Here is a 22,678-nt window from a genome sequence, read left to right as displayed (position 1 = left end):
AGCAACCCTATAGAACAGAATAGAACTGCCCCATAGGGTTTCCAAGGAACAGCTGGTGGATTTGAACTGCCGACCTTTTGGTTAGCAGCAAGCTCTTAATCAATGTGCCATCAAGCTAAGAAAGGGGTGGGGAAAAAGGAGAGAGAAGAGGAGGAGGAAGGGGAGGGGAAGGAGAGGAGGAGGAGAATGTGAGACTTGGATAGAGAAATAAAAGAAAGCAAACCTTCCTGGTGACACTCAGTAAAGTCTGCGTGCAGCACAGGCAGCTTGCCTTAGGCAAGGACCAGAGACCCCCGCTGCTGAGTGGAGAGGCTAAGCTGAAGAACCCGGGAGGTGCCCAGCAAAGCCATGGTAAGCCTGTCAGCCTGAAAGAGTCCCAACTGCTCAGATCGAGCTCTTCCTTGGGATTGCAGAGGCAGGTGGCAAAGGGCAAGAAGTAATACATATCATTTTTGTTAGAAACAAAAAACCTGAGAATGCTCTCAGAGTCTCAGGGTGATCCTAGAATCTATCCTCTCAGATAAGCTGATTTCCTCTCCTTGGCTTTGTCTCTCATGAGATTCTCGCTTGAATAAGTGCTATCTTGTTGCAATTAGCACTTTTGCAACTAAACACTGTGGTTATCTGAGAAATAATATGCTTCAGAAAATACGGTTTTTAAGGTCTGCAAAAAATTCGTGGTCTTGTTATTTGAGTTGTTCGAAATACATTTCTTTTTATTTGAAAAAAAATGAACTGCTTTTCTTTACTGGTATCTGTTTGACTAACTAATTCCTTTAGGTATTTGTGGCAGTGACCCAGCATAATTAAGCATGAGGTTATAGCATTAAGTCTAGACATCATTAGGTCAGTTAAGCACCAAAGAACACTTTAAAGAGATGTATACTAAATATCAAATAGTTTGATCTAACAGCTCAGCAGAAAAGTAGGTAGAAAAAAATTACTGAAATGTAAGGGAAAAATGATCAGCAACTTGAGACTAAAAAAAAAGAAGGTGGATCAGTTTTGTGGCAAATTTTCAAAGCTACTTTTTCACACCATGTCTGAGAAATCTGTTACCTCAGACCTGCTTAGCACACGTATGTGTTTTATTTTGAGCTTTAAGACACTTGCAGGCACCTCCTCAAGGTGCTGGAAACTTGTGGTTTAAGAGTATAAATTTCAATGCAATTTTATACTTTATTTGCAGATATTGCTGAGGAAATGTCAGAGTCCTCAGAGGGGCTTGTGGAACATCTTCAAGCTATGGGTCTGGACGGTGCTCTATTGCGGTATATTATGACACTTGCACGTTGCTAAATCTTTTTCACTTGTGCTCATTTTTCTTAAATCGCACTGGGTGTAGATAGCCTCAGGGAAAATTATTAGGTACACAGCTGTTAATTCTACCCTTTCTATGAGTGTGTCTTTTCTCCCTCTTACCTTTAGTACTTTCCCAGAATCCTAAGCTTATCTTAGGAGTCCCTGGGTGGTGCAAACAATTAAGCACTTGACTACTAGCTGAAAGGTTGGTGGTTTGAACCCACCCAGGCCTGGCACTCTGCTTCCAAAAGGTTACAGCTTGAAACCCCTATGGAGCAGTTCTATTCTGCACACATGTGGTCACCAGGAGTCGGAATCGACTATGGCAACTAACAACAACCACCACCCTATCTTTACTTGCCACACTCCTTGCTGCATAGGCCAAATCCTGATAATCCCTCAGAAGTCTTCAGTTATGAAGGAATAAAGTCAATTAAGAAATACCTACTAAGGCACTTAAAATCTGTACCAAGTATTTAGCACTCTGCTTTCTATTTTTTATTAATGGTTCAGTATACACTGATACCATTTCTACAACTAAACTGTGAGTTTCTTGAGGGCAGGGGCCATGGCTTATAGTTCTTTTTTGTTTCTTTGTTTTTGTTTGTTTTGTCCTTCTCCCACTGATGTGACAAGTTTCTTGTCTGATTTTTGAAGACTCTTCAGCAATTGCTTTGAATCTTCTTTCCCATTTCCTAAGTAAGCTAATGTCTTCTTACTCCTTAGCTCAGATTCTCAACTCTGACTAAACAAACATATCTACTCTGCCCCTCACAAAACATACTCCTTATACCACATCTGCCTGTGGCACCCAGTTTTCGTTTTATCCAACATGTATTAACTGAGTCTCTCCAATGTGCCAAGCACTGTTCTAGGCACCGAAGATGCAGCCGTGAACAGAGCAGTTACTTCCCTTTTGGAACTTACACTCTTACAGAATGCTTCTTTAAAATAGCTGTTTGAAACATGTATTTTATGATGTTCTTTACCCATGAAGCATCCCTGTTTACCAGCTTTCTGTTCATATCTGATATATTTAATTTGATCAAGATTAATTATATTTTCTTTGTCTCAGTTATTCCTTGTTAGTAAATTTTAGGAGACTGTGAGAATTGAATTGTTTTCTTTGGTATTTCTCTTTGGTACTTGCCCTACATGTTGTGAAAACTCAACAAATGTTGATGGCTGTGAAAACTTTTACCTTACTGTATAATAGTGTTTCACATAGATATAGATCATACCATGCTTAGAATGGTATATATTATTGTGGGGTCATTGTGTACTTGTGTTTGTTAGTTTTCTTCTAAGCTCTCATATTTGAAGCATGCATGTGATTTACTAAACATCATCAGTTGAGTGTCTTTGTGTGCAGAGCATGGTCTAATCAATTTCAGAATCCTACATCATTTAATTTTATAAGTCGTTCTTTTCTTATTGTGCAATTAGATATGTAAGGCTCTGTACTGAGGCTTTATCAGAGTCAGAGCTTCCTTTGGTAAATATTATCTTTTTAATCTGAAAGAGACTACTTAAAGATATGTCATTGTTATTCCTGTCCTTATTTTGCTTCTCTCTTAGCCACTTAAATGTTTGGCCTATAGGAAATTATCCTGGGATAAAAAAAAAGGGTTGTAAATTTTTCAAAGTTATATGATATTATAGTTAGTTTTAAATGATTGACAACCACCAGGCAAAAGAAATGCAAGCTTCTGAAATTTGTTGGTTAAATTTCACTTGAATTTTGAGAAAAAAATATTTTATGAAAATAAATCTGAGAAAGCCACCAAATTTGTCTAAAATAGAGTTATGAGAGTAAGAGCAGTATAAAACCAGAAGGTCTTTAAGTTCTACTTCAAATCTGCAACCAACGGTTCTGAGACTCTGAGCAGGTCCCAGATGTTCTCCAGGTCTGTTTCCTCATCTCTAAGCTGGAGGCTCTGCCTGGATGAGCCCTTGTTTCTTTCAGCTGTAACATTATGTGAGTCTATATGGTTTACGTTGTCATCTTTCAGATTTCATGGGGCGTCATGGAACCGACTGCTGGACTTATCATTATTCTGAAATGCCCATGAACTGGGCAAAGGCTAGAAGGTTCTGCCAAGAAAATTACACGGATTTAATTGCCATACAAAACAAGCGGGAAATTGAGTACCTGGAGAATATGCTTCCCTTCAAAAGTACTTACTACTGGATAGGAATCCGGAAGATAGGTGGGGTATGGACTTGGGTGGGAACCAACAAGTCTCTCACTGAAGAAGCGGAGAACTGGGGAGACGGGGAGCCAAACAACAAGAAGTCCAAGGAGGACTGTGTGGAGATCTATATCAAGAGGCCCAAAGACGCAGGAAAGTGGAATGATGATGCCTGCTACAAGCAAAAGACAGCCCTCTGTTACACAGGTAGGGAGTGACCAGACTGCTATGCTACTGGGACTCAGGAATGCTGGGGAATAGAACAAGTTGTTAGCTCATTCGAAAATACTTCTGATCCTCCAAGGAAGCTTGAATCATGTCACTTCTGAGCAATTTTGGTGTTTGAGACTTATCTCTATACCCTAAAACTATTCCCCTAAATCAAGATACATGAAAATGATAAGTATATGTGGAAAGTAAAGAGGAAAAGCTAGATACCCGCTGCCCTGATACCAAGGCAGGGGAGCAGAAGTAGAGAGATGAAGGTAATTGATATCTTAGGCTCACATCACCGGTTTCCTCATTGTAAAATAGGGAACTCCGTGCCACATAAGGAGCCCTGGTGGCACAGTGGTTAAAGCACTTGGCTGCTAACCAAAAGGTCAGCGGTTTGAACCCATCAGCCACTCTGTGGGAGAGAGATGTGGCAATCTGCTTTTGTAAAGATCACAGCCTTGGAGACCCTATGGGGCAGTCATATCGACTCGACAGCAATGGGTTAGGTGCCATGTGTTTCCTTCCTTATATAATTCTATATATATTCTTTATAGTCCTATCTAATTCTGTAATGATGAAACATCACACTCTCTGGGGTGTGTGAAAACTGTAAAAACCATTATAACTATTCCAAAACAGAATTTTCCCAGTCATATTTAACAGTGAAGCACAGGCCATTTGGTCTTCGGTAAATTGGACTCTGCTAATTTTAGCAAGTTTGGAATTTTTTAATTTTAATCTTACTACTTTCTATAAAGAAAAGGATTGCCAAGCATACTACAGAAATGATTGGGGTCAGGGCATCATTTAACCTACTTATTACAATAAAAAGTAATTTCAAGAGTTTCAATGAATGCCGCTAAGTTTCCCTTGTTGCTATTGGTAAGCTCATTATGATTGCAAACAAATGGCTATGGCTATTTGGCTAATATGCTACATAAATAAAAAATCTTACCATATGATTTTTATGCAAAGATGCTATGAATATAAAAATAAACTTTACATGTTTGTTAAACTAGTCTCAGACAAAAAGTTATCTATGTCTAAAGAAATGACTAGGAGTACTAAAAAGTAATCATATTAAAATAAATGTTTTTCTGACTTCCTTAAAGCTTCTTGCCTGCCCTGGTCATGCAGTGGCCACGGGGAATGTGTGGAAAACATCAATAATTACACCTGCAACTGCAATATGGGGTACTATGGGCCCCAGTGTCAGTTTGGTAAGCCCTTTTCCTTTTTTGGTTACTTCCTGTATAGAGTCACAGAAGTTATTATAGTTTATGGAAGTTGGTTGGGACAAAATGATAGTAGCCATTCTGAGAAATGGAAAGTTTCAGTCAGAAAACTATACTTTCACAATGTTTTTACTTTTCAGTAAAGATTTTGTAATTCAGAGTCTTAGTTATCCAGTGCTGCTAAAACAGAAATACCCCAAGTGGATGGCTTTAACAAACAGAAGTTCATTCTCTCACAGTTTAGAAGGCTAGAAGTCTGAATTCAGGGCACCAGCTCCAGGGGAAGTCTTTCTCTCCCTATTGGATCTGGGGAAAGGTCCTTGTCATCAATTTTCCCCTGGTCTAGGAGATTTTCAACACAGGGACCTGAGGTCCAAAGGACACACTCTGCTCCCGGGGCTTCTTTCTTGATGACATGAGGTCCCTCTCCACTTTGCTCACTTCTCTCTTTTATATCTCAAAAGAGACTGACTCAAGATACAACCTAATCCTGTAGATTGTGTCCTGCCTCATTAACATAACTGCCCCTAATCCTGCCTCATTAACATCATAGAAGTTAGGATTTACAACACATAGGTAAATTACATCAGATCACAAAATGGTGGACAACCACACAATACTGGGAATCACGGCCTAGCCAAGTTGATGCACAATTTGGGGGGACACAATTCAATCCACAACATTCAGCATGAAGTTTCGACTCATTTTTCAACAAGCCTTTCTGCGCACCCACAAAGAATATGGTGTTGGGATAAATACAGTAAGTTACAATAATGAATCAGAGACACTAGATTCCTGCTCTTGAGGAGCTCACAATCTCATGAGCTTGTTGGATTAATTAGAGTTCTAAAGTCTGAAATAAACCATACTATTTATTATTTACCTAGTGCTGCTGTAACAGAATTACCACAAATTGGGTGGCTTATAAGAACAGAAATTTATTTTCTCAGTTCTGGAAGCTAAAAGGGCAAATCAGGGTCTCGGCTGTGTTACTTTCGTTAGCCTCTCTCCAAGTTTCTGGTGTCTACTGGTGATCTTTGGTGTTCCTTGGTGTCTGTCTTCCCCTTGTGTGTGTCTCTGTGTCTATTCTGGTCTTTTTATAATTCAGAAGTGATTAGGTTTAGGATTCACCCTATGCTGATGTGGCCTAATTAACGCAGCAAAAAAAAAAAAAAAAAAAACTTATTTCCAAATAGGATCACATTCACAGATACAACAGCTAGGAATTCAATACATATTTTAGGGGAACACAGTTCAATCCATAACAGAGGGTAGGTTACCCAGAAGATAACATTGCCTTTTTTTTTTTTTAATATAACCTTCAAAGTCATCACAGGGTAAGACCAAAAAGAAAAGTTCATATAATGGTACATGGTATATGTCAGAGATATATAATAATAAACTCAACAAACTTGCTTGAGATGGGTATTTCAGGAGATACCAAGATAAATCTAATATAGATTCTGTCCTTAAGGGATTTACAATTAGCTAGTGGAAATTATATATGCTCATAATTGAATTTGATGGAAAGTAAGATAAGCTGGAATAAGCTTGGGGAGACTGGAGACTCCTTAATGAAGAAATCTGGCCTTTATTTGACAATGGGAGGCTCCTCAGTGTCTTAACACCTGCTTTTAGGGCATTTTCCTAGAAACAGTGCATAAGGTGCATTGGAGAGCAGAGAGAGAGAAGATGGAGAATCATTAGGAGTCGACTGTAATGATTTAGAGTCGTCTTGGTGGAAATGTAAAGGAGAAAATACACAGATTCAAAGTCACCGAGTCTTTGACCCAGTCAACTCACTGCTGAAAGAAACATTGATTCCTTTGATTGATGTTGGTTGTTGAGTTTCAAAACTATACGTGTGAAGTATCTGATGCACAAAAGAGAAAATTATAAAAAGAAAAAAGCAATGTTTGTGAAGAATAGATGAAGAAAGTCGATATGAATTTAAATGCCAACCACTGGAATAGATCTAACTCGATTTACTCCATCCCTGAGCCATGACTCCTAACCAATACTTTACCCTCACCCCATTCATGAACTTTTTTTTTTTAAATCTCTATATCATTGGCATACCCATTTCACCTCTTTTTGAACATTTACTTATTTTTTTGTCTTAACTTCTGTCATATCACCCTTTCTCGGTGGTTTTCCTACTTGTTTCCTACAGTTTCTTCACGGGCACTTAAGCACATTAACTATTGCTTTCTCAGCTGCTGTCTATTGTCCTTTACTCTTTTGACTCTACATGCCCTGTTTAGTCAACTTGCCAATTCTAGTGGACTCACAAATCTACATGAGTTTAAGACTAACAAATCTGTGTCTCCAGATCTGAACTCCAAATATGCTAAAAATATCCTTCAGGATGCCTGAAAGACTTTGTAAAATCAATTGTCTCCAACCATGTTTCCTTGTTGTATTCTTACCTTAGTATTTGGTACCACCTTTAACATGGGCACCCTGGTGTGAGACTCACTTCCCTTTACATTTATGCAAGGCACCATAGTACTAATTTTTATAGCTTATTATTTGTCCAAATTTTCTCCCACTTGCCATCTCTACTACTATTGCCCTCGTTATCTTTCTTCTGGACTATTGGAGTAGTTTTCTAGCTGTGTTCCACAACTTTAACTTGGTTCCCCTAAAATACATTATTCGTACTGCAGGAAGACTGATCAATTAAAAACAATCAAACAACACCACACAAATGTGACCTTCCACCCTTTAATTTCTAACCATCATTTGTCCTATGAGATGAAATCTAAGCTCCTCAAGGCCAAGAGTAATGCTTGATATATAGTAGGTACTCAATAAATCAATGAAAAAATATAAGAGCATTTTGTCTGGTCTTCTTTCTTCCTAATCTTGTCTCACCTCATTCCCTGACTCTCCTTTCTCTGTGGTAACATCAAACTTCTTGTAGTTCTCTACACTTACTATATGCTGCTTTGTATCTCATTGACTTTGCTCCTGGCCTTCTCTTTCATTCTGCAAATGGCTAACACACTTGTTCATCTTTAAGCCATACTTCAGGGACCATTTCTTCCAGAAAGTTTTCACCGGACCCCAAGATAGGCTAAGTGTCCCTATTCTGTTTTCCCATAGCTTCATATATTTCTTTCTTGTTCATCCCATTTTGATTGAAGTCACCTGTTTACTTGTCTGTCTGCCCTGGTAGACTGACAGTTCCTTGAGATCAGTAACTCTCCTATTATTGCATCTGTAGACTCAGCATTATGCTTGGAATATATCAGGCACTTGTTTGTGGGTCTGAATTGAACTGGACAATGTAATCTAATTTGGACTTGTACTGTAGGTGGAATGTGAAAATTCTAATTCCTAGAGTCCCTTCTTCATTGAAACCTGAAGAGCAAGGTCAGAACAATGGTTAAAATTTGGTAGATAAAAAATAAAACACAAGTTTTAGATTAGAATATTTGCCCAAATAACATGGCAGGTCTAAACTCAAAAACTTTAATTTCCAAGTCTTAATTTGATCTACTGGACCACAGATCAGAGAAAGACAATGAGTACAGTTTCTGGAGAGGATTGTCCAAATTGGAAGAGCTAAAGTTCCAGAACTGACCTAGAGAGGGTAAAGACAGAATCGAGGCCAAGATGCTTGCTGAGGCTTATGTCTTATTCCCTTGTAAAGAAGACTGATTATAAGGACTACTCTTTCTCCATACTCTCCATACTCTAGCATACTTAGGAGTTCCACTATGATAGTTATTTCCAAAGCTGAGTTGGTCATTCCCATGCAAACCTACGTGAGTTTAAGAATTCTTTCTTCAGATAATACCAAAGATAGGAATAAGACTAGATCAGGTTTAATTAGGACTCCTATGAGCTAGGCTCTGTTTTAAGTCCTTGACTTGCATTAAATCCTTCATTCCCATGCCAATTATATGAAGCTGGTACAATTATCATCATCCTTCTTTTATAGATGAAGAAATTGAAGCTGGAGGGGTTAAGTAGCTTTGCGTCCGGACACATGGTTATCAAGTGGCAGAGCTAGGATTCAAACCCAGGTATCAGGTCCTCTTAACACTACCTGAGACTATTTCTTTTCTCATTGAAGTGGTTCAGTGTAAGCCTTTGAAGGCCCCAGAGCTTGGTACCATGGCCTGTACTCACCCTTTGGGAGGCTTCAGCTTCAGTTCACAGTGTGCCTTCAATTGCTCTGAGGGAACAGACTTAATTGGGATTGAAGAAACCACTTGTGGAGCATTTGGAAACTGGTCATCTCTGGAACCATCCTGTCAAGGTGAGTAACTGTTCAGACTAGAGGCTTTGTAATGGAGGTCGTGTGTTTACAGTCTGAGAAAATACAGCAGAGTCTTGCTAAGAAGTCTGTATACTCTTCCGGAGCATAATTTAACCTAAATTAAATTATACTCTGATGCTTCCCAGATGCGTTATTGTTACTAAAGTTAAAAAAGAAACTGCAAACAAAAAATAGCAACCAAATATCCTTTTACCTCTGAAGCTATCTTGCAGTGTAAGCAAGTTACAGCAATGCAGCGAGGTTAAGCTTTATTTTTCCTTTTCTTTTTTCATTGCCATGGCATACATAATCATTCTTGCTGAATCTGTTTAACTTTGGCTTCCTTCTCCACTCAATAACACCTGCTTTATGTGATGTCCTACTTAACAGCAACCAATTTCCTCCTCAGGGAACAGAGGTCTTTTTTGATTGTTATATTTGATTCTTGAAGCCATATTTTACTTTTCCTCCTAGGCAGAATAACAACTGCTTTGAAAAACAAAAATGCAATCTTTTAATCCTTTTTTTTTTTTATTTGAAATATGTATGTTTGGTTTTTTCCTTCTTCAAAAAGGATTATTCTTGTATGGGAGAAAACTGGACTTTTGAAGATTTGGTTACACTTCCTACACTCAAACTCCTGACTCACCAATTTAAGTGATTTAGTTCTCAAAAGAACTATCAAAATTCTTTATTTAACTCATAGAACTAATTCAACCTGCTGAATTTTATAGAAGTTGACTGACATGTTTTAGGGAGTTGGGATGTTTTACAAACCTACACTGGTAGACTTCAGAACGTGTGAAAGGGTGCAAATTCTCTATTTCACTGAGACTGTTCCCTGAGAATATCCCCTAAGAGCTCTCTAGCAGAGGCTGAATGGCCTGACACTCCGGTAGAGACCCACCACAGCGGGGATAGCAGCCCAGGGAGCAGCACCTCCCTCCACTCCTCAGGTTTTGATGCTCTCTTGGCTTCATTTCTGTTTTACCATCCCCCATCATTCTCAAGAAAATAAAGTCTGGAAGCATTATCAGAAGGAATTGCTGGAAGGTTCATGTCAGTGGTTCCACAGCTGAGTTAGGCGTTTTGGCTAAAAACCTTTGGTCAAGGGAGTGTGTCTATTCAGAAATTCTGATTTTTTGTTTTCGTCTCTCACCGAAGTGATTCAGTGTGAGCCGCTAGCAGAACCTGATTGGGGGACCATGGACTGTAGTCATGCCTTGGCTAACTTCAGCTTTAACTCCACATGCACCTTCAGCTGCTCAGAGGGAACTAAGTTAATTGGGGAGAAAGAAACTGTTTGTGGATCATCTGGAATCTGGTCCAGCCCTAGTCCAATATGTCAAAGTAAGTAAGTTTGGTCAGATAAACTGCAGACTTAAAGATGGAAGTGATGGATGAGTGATGGTCTGGAAAGATCTATTGAACTTTTTAAATTTTGTTTTGCTAAATGTATATGGCTTAAAAATAAATTTATACTCATTAACTTGCTATGCAGTTCTTGACTGTTCATGCTCCTCCTTCAATGACAGCCATTTCTTTCTTTCTTTCTTTTTTTTTTTGGCCAATTCTCAACTCCTCTTCACATCTTAACTCTTAAAATCTAAACCCATTGTCTCTACCACTTCATTTCTTATTTATTCTTCTACTGCAATCTAAATTCTCTGTTATCCCACTGAAATGCCTCAACAAAAGTCACTAATGACTGCCTAATTCCCAAAATAGTGGATATTTCTCAATTACATTAAGCTAATGCTTCCCAACTCTGTATGTGCAAGAGAAGGACTACATCTTCTTCATCTTTGTATACTCTCCACCTGTCACAGTGTGGGGAGGGTAGGGGTGGGAGAATAGGTACTAAATAAAGGCATATTAAATTAGCATGTGTATATTGAAATGGCAAATGATTCATTACGTATGTATTTACCACAATAAAATTAGCACATGAAAACATAGCTACTCAAGTCCTCCCTTGAGACATATGCAGCCAAGGCAAAAGCCTTTAAATGGTAAGATCTGTAGAAACTCTCAGAGAAGCTGATCTCCTTTTGGTCTAGGGCCAGGGAGTGGAATGTGGGAGCAGAGAGGAGGCATCAGGATTGCTAGGGGAGGATTGTATATCAGGTTTATCAGGGATATTTCCTTTTAAAACTGATTAATAGCTATTTGTCATGGCGACCCCATGTGTTACAGAGTAGAACGGCTCCATAGGGTTTCCTTGACTGTAATCTTTATGAAAGCAGATCACCAGACCTTTATTCTGTAATGCCACTGGGTGGGTTCAAACCACTAACCTTTAGGTTAGTGGTCGAGCACAAACCATTTGTGCTACAATGGTCCCAATTGACTCAACAACAACAAGTTTGGTTTGGAATATCCATTTCCTCATCCAGCCAATAGGTGTCTTCTGATTGAATCTTCTGGGATTTTGAGCCTCCTCTCCATTACATGTTTGGGTGCAGGGATGGAAGCAACTTAAAAGGACCACCAAAATAACATGAAGAATAAGGGACATAGGCCCTGTGCCAATATGTAAAAGTAGGTCCCTTCAATTGATGGAATCAGAAGACAGATTTTGTGGGTTTTTCATATTGATTTTTTTTTTTATAAAGTCCTTCAAATGAACTTACTTCCAAGAGCCATTGAAATATAGCCTTTTACTTATTTCTGGAGCCCTGGTGGGGCAGTGGTTAAGAGCTCAGCTGCTAACTAAAAGGTTGGCAGTTGGAATCCACCAGCCACTTCTTGGAAATCCTATGGGGCAGTTCTACTCTGTCTTGTAGGGTCGGTACGAGTCAGAACTGTCTCGACGGCAACGGTTTTTTTTTTTTTTTTTTTACTTATTTGTCAAGGAAATGGAGGGAAGTAGTAAGGATACATCATTTGAGAGACTGATTAGTGTAGTCCTTGACATGTAACAAGAAGTGTATATTATTTGCTTGAACAGCTGCTTTAAAATAGAAGCATTCATACTTTCCTTTAACTGACAAGTTACCTGGTTCAGATTACTGACTTTGATTTTTCCTAAAGTTGTATCAGACCTTTTAGCTCTTTGCTGTATTTCAGAGTCCCAACCGTTCTGCAAAGCCATGGAACTAAATGCAATGATGACCACTTCTTGCCAAGAATTGTAGATATATCTCCCAAAAATTTCATGTATCACAAACCTTGGGATCCATGTTGTATAGGTATTGGGCTAGGGAGGCTGGCCCAGTCTTTGCCTCTGGCACAGACTCATGGACCTTCCCATGCCAATTTTCTCATCTGTCAAATGGCATCAAATGGACAATTCTTGGGAGATCTAAGGAGGACAAAAGTCAAATATTATGAGGCGGCACTAAGGAAATAATGCTTGTGGCCTCATGTGATTTCTGTTTCAGAATCAGACAGGAGTTTCTCAGTGATCAAGGAGGGCAACTATAACCCCTTCTTCATTCCAGTGGCAGTCATGGTTACTGCATTCTCTGGGTTGGCATTTATTATTTGGCTGGCAAGGCGACTGAAAAAAGGTACGTGAGTTTAACTTCATGTGAAACGAATACACCTTTAAAGTGAAAAAAATATAGAAACCCACAGGAAATTCAGTCTGATAGACTCAACTGTAGACATTAATCCCTGGAGATATGTGCAGCAGCCAAGTACACACCTTGATTAAAACACACACACACACACAAAAAACCAAGTTGTTGTCAAGTCGATTCTGACTCACAGTGACCCTATAGGACAGAGTAAAACTGCCCCATCGGGATTCCAAGGAGTAGCTGGGGGATTAGAATTGTCGAACTTTTGGTTAGCAGCTGAGCTCTTAACCACTGCTTTTCATTCAATGAAAATTTAAAAGTATGTACTATGGTCAAGGCACCTGGCTAAGGTGATAACTGCAATAAATCAGATTTTCTAATTGTTCTTTGCTCTTCATTAATTCTGAAAAAGGGATGCACAATCCCTGTCCTCTAAGAGTCCACACCCCTTTGATTTCAGTGCTACAATTCCACTAGGAAGTGAATCTATGGTCCACTATGGTTGTCAAGGCACTGGTCCCAAATACGCGACCTCTTCGAGAGTCATGTACCTGTCTGGCTCCTGACGTGGGATTTGCACTGACGATGAAAGAAATCTGTATGTGTTTTCACCAGTGCCTATTCACCAAGGCTGTGAGCTCTAATCAAATGCACCACACGCTCATGCTTTCCCTCCACCCTGGACTGCAGAAGAAAAGGGAAGAAGGGAGGTTGCCTTGAGAAGCTGATTTCTGCTTCCAGAATAATAGATGGCATGCCACCAGAGAAGAACAGCAGCATCACTTCCCTTGTCTCTCTCCTGCGTATGCCTAAGCCCTGAAGTGGGACCAACCTGCCCACTGGGAGGACCCACAGTCTCTGGCAGGGGTTGTGTGTGCACTGTCACATTGGGCAGCACACACCCGGCAGAAACATTCAAGATGACAAAATCCATGTATATGGCAGTTTTAAGACATTAATGCCTCAAGTTCAGGGTCCATGGATGACCTCAAAACAACTTCTAATCAACTGCTTGGTTCTGCCTTTTCATGGGAATAGTCAATGAGAATTTTAATTTCACTTTCATCAAATTAGTGTGCATTCTATTCACTGAAGATGGTATGTAAGGCTGCTCCCCACCTGCACTGGCAATTGTAGTAATATTACCTGTCAATCCCCAATAGTCTTCCGCTATGATCAGATCTTTCACCCTAAGTTTAAGAATGGAGTGGTAGGTTAGTCTTCTAGCCAAAGCAGAAAGACAACAATAGGAGCACTAATGATGTGGGAGAGCATTAACTGTACCCTGGGAGCGCTGAACAGTTAGAATGCCTCTGCTGTTAGAAGTTTGCCAAGGTTGGATCCCACTATCTTATAATAACGTACTAAGTACTTAAAAAGGAACCCTAATGGTGCAAAGGTTAAACACTCAGCTGCTAATGGAAAGGTTGGCAGTTCAAACCCACCCAGTGGCTCCATGGGAGAAAGATCCGGTGATTACAGCCAAGAAAATCCTGTGGGGTATGAGGTCTGTCACATGAGGTCACTACAAGTCAGAATCGACTCCACAGCACCCAACAATAATGAGTACTTAAACACTGTAGTAAGGTAAAAGAAGATGGACATTTTTCTCTCACTATTGATTAACCTTTCCTCTGTGTCTCTGTAGCCTGACCCCAATCATCCTTTCTTTCCTCCTACCTTGAGTGATGATGGCAGAACAAAGGGGGTAGAGAATATCCCCTTCTGGGATAAGGTGGCTATTATCTAAATAATCTTCAAGGACTTTGGGACTGTGAATTACCTTCATAAATTCCAAATTCCAAAGTTGTTTAATAATTTTTTGTAGAAGAGAAAGAACAGAATTGAAGTCATGTGGATTTAGTGAAGGAGTTAGCTGGCTAACCCTGATTTATAAGCAGTGGTGAGAAAAGCAGTGAGGTTGTTTTTAAATTTTTTAACTTAGAGTCATTTCTGTACAAGATCTCAAACTGATAACTTGAAAACATGCATGCCCCTGCTGTGGGAATCAGTGTGGGGCAAACAGGAAACAGATAACGGGCGGTTAGGTGAGTTACAGTTATGCCAACAGAGAACAGAAGCCCCAAAAGTCAGGGCATCTTATTGTAACACTTAAATAGTCTTCACTTGTGAAACATCTTCCAGCATGATCTTCTCTAACTCACAAATGACTTTGTGTTCCAAAAATTTTAGTTTTTAAGTGGGTTCTTTGAAACATGAAGAATATTTTTCCTGTGGAGACAATGTTAGAAATGGTGATTAGTTCCCAGGCTAAGCCCCCATAACTTTTCTAATGCAAAATGTAGTAGATGCATTCTAAGTGATAAAAGTAAAAAACAATGAAGTCGCAGATTTACAGTCTTCATATACTCTGAGACAAACAAATGACAAGAATGTTGACCTTGTCCTTCTGTCCTTGGATGGACCTTCTGAATGGGTACCTTGACCGCTGCCATAGTCATCCTGGTATGCAGAAGAGGGCTCTACAAACACGTCCCCTGGGGCAAGGGGTTGTCTAGAAACACTCTGTGCTCCTAGCGTCATCATTCTCTGATTGGCCACTATCACTGGCCCTGCTTTGTAAATGAGGAAACCAAGGCAATGATGCTATGGGCCAAAAAAACCCCACAAAAAACCAAAAACCCATTGCTGTCCCAGTTGATTCCAACTCATGGTAACCCCATGTGTTACAGAGTAGAACTTCTCCACAGAGTTTCCTTGCTGCAATTTTTTTATGGAAGCAGATTTCCAGGCCTTTCTTCTGTGGTGCTACTGGATGGGTTCAAATTGCCAACCTTTAGGTTGGTGGTTGAGCGAAAATCATTTGCATCACCCAGGGACCTTCTTGCTATAGACCAAAGTCTCTAAAATGCCATATCAACAGGGGCTAGAGTCAAAGATCAAAGTCCCATTCAGATGTGTCCCTAAAATCACTGGCCTTCAGAGTAATGAGACTCTGTTTTTCCCTCGGTTGGAAGAATTTTTCACGTGAACCAACACACAGGGTTAGAACAGGGCCTGAAACTGAACACATGCCTCCCTAGTTCCCTTTTTTTCAAAAATAGACTCTCTCAGTAAGAACAGACTGTTGCTTATTTATTGCTACATGTTTCATTGCTCCTGAAAGAAAATATATTTGTAGGAAGACAAACGGAACCTGAGATTAATTCAGATTTGATTTTCCCTGCTCAAATGCATTTGTTTGGTCCATGCCATCAGTAGGCTAAATTTTGGAAGAAAGATTTAAAACAGCAATTGCTAACACTTGAAAGGTTTGAAACAGTAATCGAGCACCAAGTGCTAGACTCTAGCCTAAATACTTAGAAGATATTTTCTTATTTAATAGTTTTATCAACCCACTGAGGAAGATACAATTATTATACGCTTACAGATGAAGAAATTGTGGTTCAGAGAGAGTAAGTAGCTGTTCAAAGACACACTACCGGTGGCAAACAGGACTTGCACTTGACAGATGAGTCTAGAGCTCTGGCTTACAGTCACTAGACATACTTCCTCCAAATCACTCTTTCTCCTCAAAGATCTTTTTTTGCTTTTATTTCTTCTGGAGCCAAACTCTGCAATTCATTCATCTACTTGCTTACACTTTTTTTTTTCCAAAAGAATGTAAGACAGTTTAGAAAATGTATTCAACATAGCACATTAAAATTAGTTTAAAAATATGTAAGAAAAAGAAGGTAAAAATTTAGGGTACAAAAATAAGTTAGAGCCAGGAGTGAAGTTAGGATACAAAAACCTGTGTCACAAAGTCCTATACACTCAATAGGAGAGGGCCTCAGATCTGGCTCTGAGTTTCCTTGTAGCCAGTGAAAAAGAGAAGCATAACTCGTGAGGGTATTCACTGTGTTTGTAAGATAAAAACACATCAGTTACCAGATGAGGCTGTACTATTCCTACCACTGATGCCAGAGTAAAATTCTTGTGGATTCGCATAGGGAAGATGCAGGGGAATGTAATGACATACATTCTTACAGTTTTAACAGCTAAGTCTCTTAGGGAAGAATTGGCAGGTAGGATGAGATGGCAGGTCAGGAAGGGTTAAACAAGTAAATGGGCATATTGAGTCTGACCACCAGAAAATTCAGCCTAGACTTCTGTCTTAACGAGCAGCACACAGAGTGGAACTCTGAGAGGTATCTGCATCAGTGGGTCTATTCTGTCTATCTACTGCTGTTTGAATTAGAACCTCATATCCCCATAGACATAGATAGGGTCTACGTAACAAATGCAAGTTAAACTTCAAAAGATGGTTTTGAAGGTGGGAATCTCCTGTCTCTCTTACTTTAAAAATTGAAATTGCCTCTTTTTTGCTGATGCCATTTCTTAATTTTCTTCTCTCTCTTTTTTTTTTCCAGACAAGAAGTCTCGGCAAAGGTAAGTTTTATCAGAGAGGAATTTCTACATCTGTTGATCTCTTCTCTACCTTCCTTATGATACTTCCTGTTATAGCTAGACACATTTGCACCATTTTACCACGTTCATTTTAAGGTCTTTGTCTAAATGAAGTTTCCAGATAAAGTGCTAAATCTACTAGTTTCCTTTAAAAACCGGGTTTTTTAGTGTTAGTAGAGCTGAATAAATGAATGAACAAGTAATGCCTGGTAGGAAAGGGCAGTGTATGTAAAGGGAGCTGTTCTAATTGTCTCTGGATTTTCTTTGATGGTTGGAAGGATTGTGGTGTTTTTCTTCTTGTCCTGGCTGAACATAAGGACCTAAACACAGTATTAATGGAGCATTCAATTCCACAAGGATTTATTGAGAAACTAGTGTATTCCAGACCCTAAGAAGAAGGTACAGTTCCAGGCCCCAAACCCTCAATGTGTAGAACAAGAGGGTAAACACCTACCACTCTGATGAGCATTGACCTTCAGAAGTGTGGACAATGTTGTTGTTGTTAGTTACTGTCCAGTGGGTTTGTACTCATGGCAAACCCATGTGTGTAGAGTAGAACTGTACTCCAGAGGGTTTTTAAGGATGTGAGCTTTTGGAAGCAGATCACCGACAGGCCTATCTTCTGAGGATCCTCTGGATGGGTTCAAACCATCAACCTTTCGGCTAGTAGTTAAGCACTTAATCATTTGTACCACTCAGGGACTATTATGGCTTCCTCAAAGAGGCAATTTTTTAGTTTGATCTTGAAGCTCAGATTTCTTCAATTAAAGAAACCACATGCTGAGAAAAGATGTAAATGTATGAAAGTGAATGTATCATCTGGCAGGAATGAAGATGGCAAAATTGGGGTTTAGTGACTTGCTTTTAAGTTTTAGGAATGATAGTGTTAGCAAAAATTACTATGGAGATGAGACTTTGGTGACATACAAAATACCCAGCTAGACATCTGAGCTCGTTTGAAAATGCTAGAAATGAAGCCAGATGGTCCCTGAGGAGGCTGGGTGCTTGAAAACCAACCAACCAAATACTTCTTGCTGAGCAGCTCTTAGTCCAGTGGGCTGCAGCTTAACCTGCAGAAGAGAAATGGGAAAATTAAGGCAGCAGGGGCCAGATCAGGAAGTAATTTATAAGCCATATTAAGGAGCATGGGCTTATCTTGAAATCTTTGGGGCATCACTAAAGGGGTTTAAGCAGGTGAGTGTCATGCTGAAATTTACATTTTATAAGAATGATTCTGTATGGCATATGTGGGAGGTGGGTGAGACTAGAGGAAAGGAGAACTGTTTTGGAGGCATTTGAAGTTATTTAGGTTAAAGCTGATGGTGCCTGTCTAGAGGAATAGCAGTGAGGATGGGTTCGTGAGGTAAGAGGAGGCAGAATCAACAGAATGTGGTTGAGAGGGAGAGAAGAGTTGAGAAGTTGCCACATTTCTGACCTGGGGTCTGGTGAGCCATTTACTGGGATGGGATCACAAAAGAACAAGAAGTTTTAGAGGTGAGTATCATGGGTTCAGTTTTGTGCATGTTGAACTTCAGGCATTTGTGGTTCATCCGTAGTCCATGGGCCTATCCACAGCACAGGAGTTACTTTGGGGCAGGAGAAGGATGTGTGGGTGTCCTCACATTACAGGAAGTAACTGCTGCCAAAAGAGTAGGTATGGTTGTCCAGACACAGTGTCCAGTGTGAGGATGGAAAGGGACCTAGGAGAGAGGGTGGGACCTGAGGAACATTAGTGTGTGACAAGTGGGCTAAGGAAAAGGAGAATGAGAATAGGCTGCCAGAGAGGTAGAAGGAAAATGAGGAGAGTATAGGTTCATGAGTGCTAAGGAAAGAAGGGAATGGACAGGGTTTCAATCGCTGCCAGGAGAGCCAGACGGTTTCTGCTTGATGTAACAAGGGTATCAGAGGGGAGGCCATTTTCAGTGGAGAGGCTATGACAGAAGTCAGATGGCCAGGGGCTAGCGAGGATGAAGAAAGTAGAAGCAGAACAAGTAGTCACTTCTTTCAAAAACTCGGCTACAAAGGAAAGGAGAGATTTAGAGGGTAATTGAATGAGGCACAGGGTCAGTGGAGTTTTTTTTTTTTTTTTATTCTATTTTATTTTATTACACTATTGTCTCTTTAATAGTGTACAGTTGGGGTCTTAGACCCTTTTCTGGGCTGGCTTTCCTTTTTCTGTGGAAAGGAAATCCACAAGATAAAAAGATTTCTTTCATGCTCACACCCACTGAGTGAAAGTCTTTTCTGGCACAATCTACCCAGAGCTATTATCTGGTTCCCTAGCAGGAACCACTTGTGTTTTAATTGCCACTAGATGGAAGCAGATTAATTCAAATGTTATTAGATGTCCTTGGGAGACATGAAGAGATGCTGTCAAGAAAAGGTTTAAGTTAACATTAGGTTAATTACCACATTAAGCTAATTGCCATATTAAGTTTAATGGTTCACTGATTTTTACAATGAATTAATCAATAGTTGTTTATTGAACACCTTTGTGTTGGAACAATGCTAAGTTTGACTGGGACATCAAGAGGAGTAGGTCCTTGTCCCTGACCTCAGAAGATTATTATTTTGTTGGGGGAGTAAAGACAGAAAGATAGGAAAAAACTTAGAGCAATACAAGGCAGAGTATGGTAAAGGCCGATGACTTCTGTACTGGAGAAAAGCAAAGATCATTTTGGCTTGATGATCCAGAAGATCTTATAAAGCAAGTGGAACTTGGGTTAGTTTTTGAAAGATGGATAGGATTCAGGTGTGTGGAGAGAAGCAGCGAAGGCAGTCTAGAGGAGGGAAATGGTGTAAACAAATTATGGTGGTGGGACTATAAGAGGAATGTTCAGGGGCCAGTGGTACAACTGTCTAGAGACCACGGTGTATGGAGGCGCTGAGGAAGAGAGGTTGGAAGGGAGAGATGGCCCCATCAACATGGGCTTGAAATTCTTCATGCTAGAAGGAACTAGCAAAGAAGAGTTATTTGCCTAGCTGCCTTTGGACATTTCTCATTCATTGACTAAGGTGACATTAATTCATAAAATCAAAGAATTTTAGGTCTGGAGAGGGTCTTGGTAGACATCATATTCAAATTCTTTTTATAGTTGTGCTGATTAAATAATTTTCTTAGAGGCCTTGAGATAATGACAGAGCTAGTTGATAATAAGAAATAGTTATCAAAAATTTATTCCATGCTGGGCACTGTTCTAAGTGTTTTACATGTCTTAAATCCTTAACTATTGCCTACAAGCTGGTGGGGTAGGTTCTATTAATATCCCCATTTTACAGATAAAGAAACAGAGGCACAGAGAAATGAAATAGCTAGCCCTATATCATTGAATAAATGGCAGAGCTGAGATTTAAACCCCTCTGGATCCAGAGATCATGCTCTTAACCCCTATGCTTCTAGAACTCAAGACTCTTGACTCCCAAGTTAGAGTTGTAAGTCCTAGATACCCTGTTCCCACATAATGTGATTTTTTTCCCCCAGATTGAAACCATTTTGTGTGATAGCACTGAGAAGGGTGGGGTGGAAGAGGTAGGGCATATTTCTAGAACAAGCCAAAGGTTAAAAAACACTATCACACTAAATACCGTGTGTCAGTTTTTTTTTAAATTGAACTAATTCTCATAGTTCTACGTGCTTGTTCATGTAAGCTTTTGTCTGATGAACGACTAACTCCTTGGGCATTTGTGGTTTCAACTCTAGCTAGGTTATTTTGACTCTTCTGCAAACTGGTTCTGTTTATCATCTCATTTTGTTTCTAGTGTCTAAATTCTGCTAGGGTAAAAGCTACACCCAAGATACACAGGAAGACACGATGCCAACCTCAGAGGAGGGTATATGTGAATTTTTGTCTTCTGAAACAATTTTTTTCTCTATACTGGCAAACACATCTGTAGCTGCTGAACTGTGGTTTACCCTGGCAGTTCATCATGAGAGCCAAGTCTCAGAATTCAGTTCTCCCTTTGAAAGGTGCTATTAAAATATACCATATTTGGCTCTCCCCTGTCATTTCCAAGAATACAAGACAGTTGTGTCACAAAAAGTGTCATTTATTTTATGAACCTAAATCTGTCACTGTCTCCTTAAATCCTGTCTCATCAGAATCAGGCCTTTAGAACTACCACTGTTCATGAGTTTTGATTTTCACTGATTTTTCTTCCCATTTGAACGTGTCTTTGTTTACATCTCTGGCTTTCCACTGTTCAAAATCTACCTAAAATGTCCTTCAAAGCCATTAGATCTAGAGGCAAAGCCTGTACTTGAAAGATTTCTCAAAGTGAGGTCTGCAGACTAGCAACATAAACATAAACATCGCAGGGGAGCTTGCTAGAAATACAAAATCTCAGTCTTCTCCCCTAATCCCAAATCACTGAATCAGAGTCTGCATTTTCACACCACCCAGGGGAGTGTGAGAAGCACTGCTCTAGGGTTCTCTTGCCATCCCTTTGCCTTAGTAAACGTCCCACGTCTTGTCCAACCGAACTGAAAGACATTTCCTTCACTCCTCTTCTCACCTTTAGTGAATATTTATCTTTACTACTAACACTTTAATTTTTTAAAACTTTAAACTCCTTAGTTTAATTTATAATCTCTCGTTTTTCATTCAGCATGAATGATCCATATTAAATGACCATCTGTGAAAGAAAATTCTTGGGATACTAAAGAGCCATTGGATCCTTCAAATCCCTCCATGAAAAGTTTCACATGACGGTGTCTCCTACATTGAAGATGAAGTGTATTTCCTTCAGTACATCTAGAAAGATTTCTACTTGACCAGCAGCTCTTTCTACTCCCATTTTGCCCCTCATCACCCCTCCCTCCAGCTCACAGGTGTGGTTTATATAGCTTAGTCTTTTATTTTCTTTCACGTGGAGAAACAAATAAAGCCACAGGGGAAAAATATTACTGTGAAATATAAAGATGTCCAGTTGTGCTCTCTTTCTTGACTCTTGTCTTCTGTTTCTGTTCAGGGCTAACACCTGCTGACATACACTTCTGAATACAATGGAAATTAGTTACATACATAACTACAGACTCAGTTTTGTGGCAGATCAAATTTTACCTCTTCTGTCCACAGCACAGGATCCCTTGGTGGCACAAGCAGTTTGCAATTGACTGCTAATCTAAAGGTTGGTGGTTCAAACCCATCCAGCAGCTCTGTGAAAGAAAAGACCTGGTGATTTGCTTCCATAAAGATTACAGAAAATATATATATATGTATATGGAGCAGTTCTACTCTGTAACACTTGGGATGGCCATGAGTCAACTCAACGGCAGTGAGTATGGTTTTTTGGTTTTGCCTGTGGTACACTGTGGCAGTATAGTATACTACTCCCTTACAGTTTATAAAATTGGTATTATCTTTGCTTTCCACCTCCAGTGCAATAATGAGGTTCTGTAAAGTTGGACACCAGCCAATAAAGGTCCTATTTGCACTGTAGCATCACCTTGTGTAAATAAAGACCATTGCATTTAACCACACAAGCTCCCTGCCTTCTTCAGCCTCTCCCCTTCTCAGTTGGCTGACTTCC

At 39.7% G+C, this 22,678-nt stretch overlaps 1 protein-coding gene across 4 annotated transcripts; it reads left to right on the top strand.

The window, feature by feature from the left end:
- The first annotated feature begins 205 nt into the window (after positions 1–205).
- On the top strand, positions 206–22,085 carry SELL (selectin L). Of its 4 annotated transcripts, XM_004384094.2 has the most exons (9): positions 206–351; positions 1,190–1,271; positions 3,315–3,701; positions 4,823–4,930; positions 9,030–9,215; positions 10,380–10,565; positions 12,599–12,727; positions 17,113–17,131; positions 21,755–22,085. In XM_004384094.2, the coding sequence occupies exons 1-9, from the start codon at positions 349–351 to the stop codon at positions 21,771–21,773; spliced, it is 1,119 nt and encodes a 372-aa protein (XP_004384151.1). In that variant the 5' UTR covers positions 206–348; the 3' UTR covers positions 21,774–22,085. The 4 variants fall into 4 exon arrangements, with proteins under 4 accessions (XP_004384151.1, XP_023594210.1, XP_023594209.1 ...); XM_023738442.1 differs by lacking the exon at positions 10,380–10,565; XM_023738441.1 differs by lacking the exon at positions 12,599–12,727.
- Positions 22,086–22,678: the final 593 nt, after the last annotated feature.

This window comes from Trichechus manatus, unplaced genomic scaffold, assembly GCF_000243295.1.
Source record: "Trichechus manatus latirostris isolate Lorelei unplaced genomic scaffold, TriManLat1.0 scaffold00117, whole genome shotgun sequence".
Lineage (NCBI taxonomy): Eukaryota > Metazoa > Chordata > Mammalia > Sirenia > Trichechidae > Trichechus > Trichechus manatus.
This window is presented reverse-complemented; position numbering and strand designations above follow the sequence as displayed.

Bases quoted from the DNA above. Each gene is read 5' to 3' on its own strand.
- SELL (XM_004384094.2), top strand. The intron at 1,272-3,314 runs GTATATTATGAC...GTCATCTTTCAG, and splicing joins CTGGACGGTGCTCTATTGCG to ATTTCATGGGGCGTCATGGA. The intron at 4,931-9,029 runs GTAAGCCCTTTT...TTCTCATTGAAG, and splicing joins TGGGCCCCAGTGTCAGTTTG to TGGTTCAGTGTAAGCCTTTG.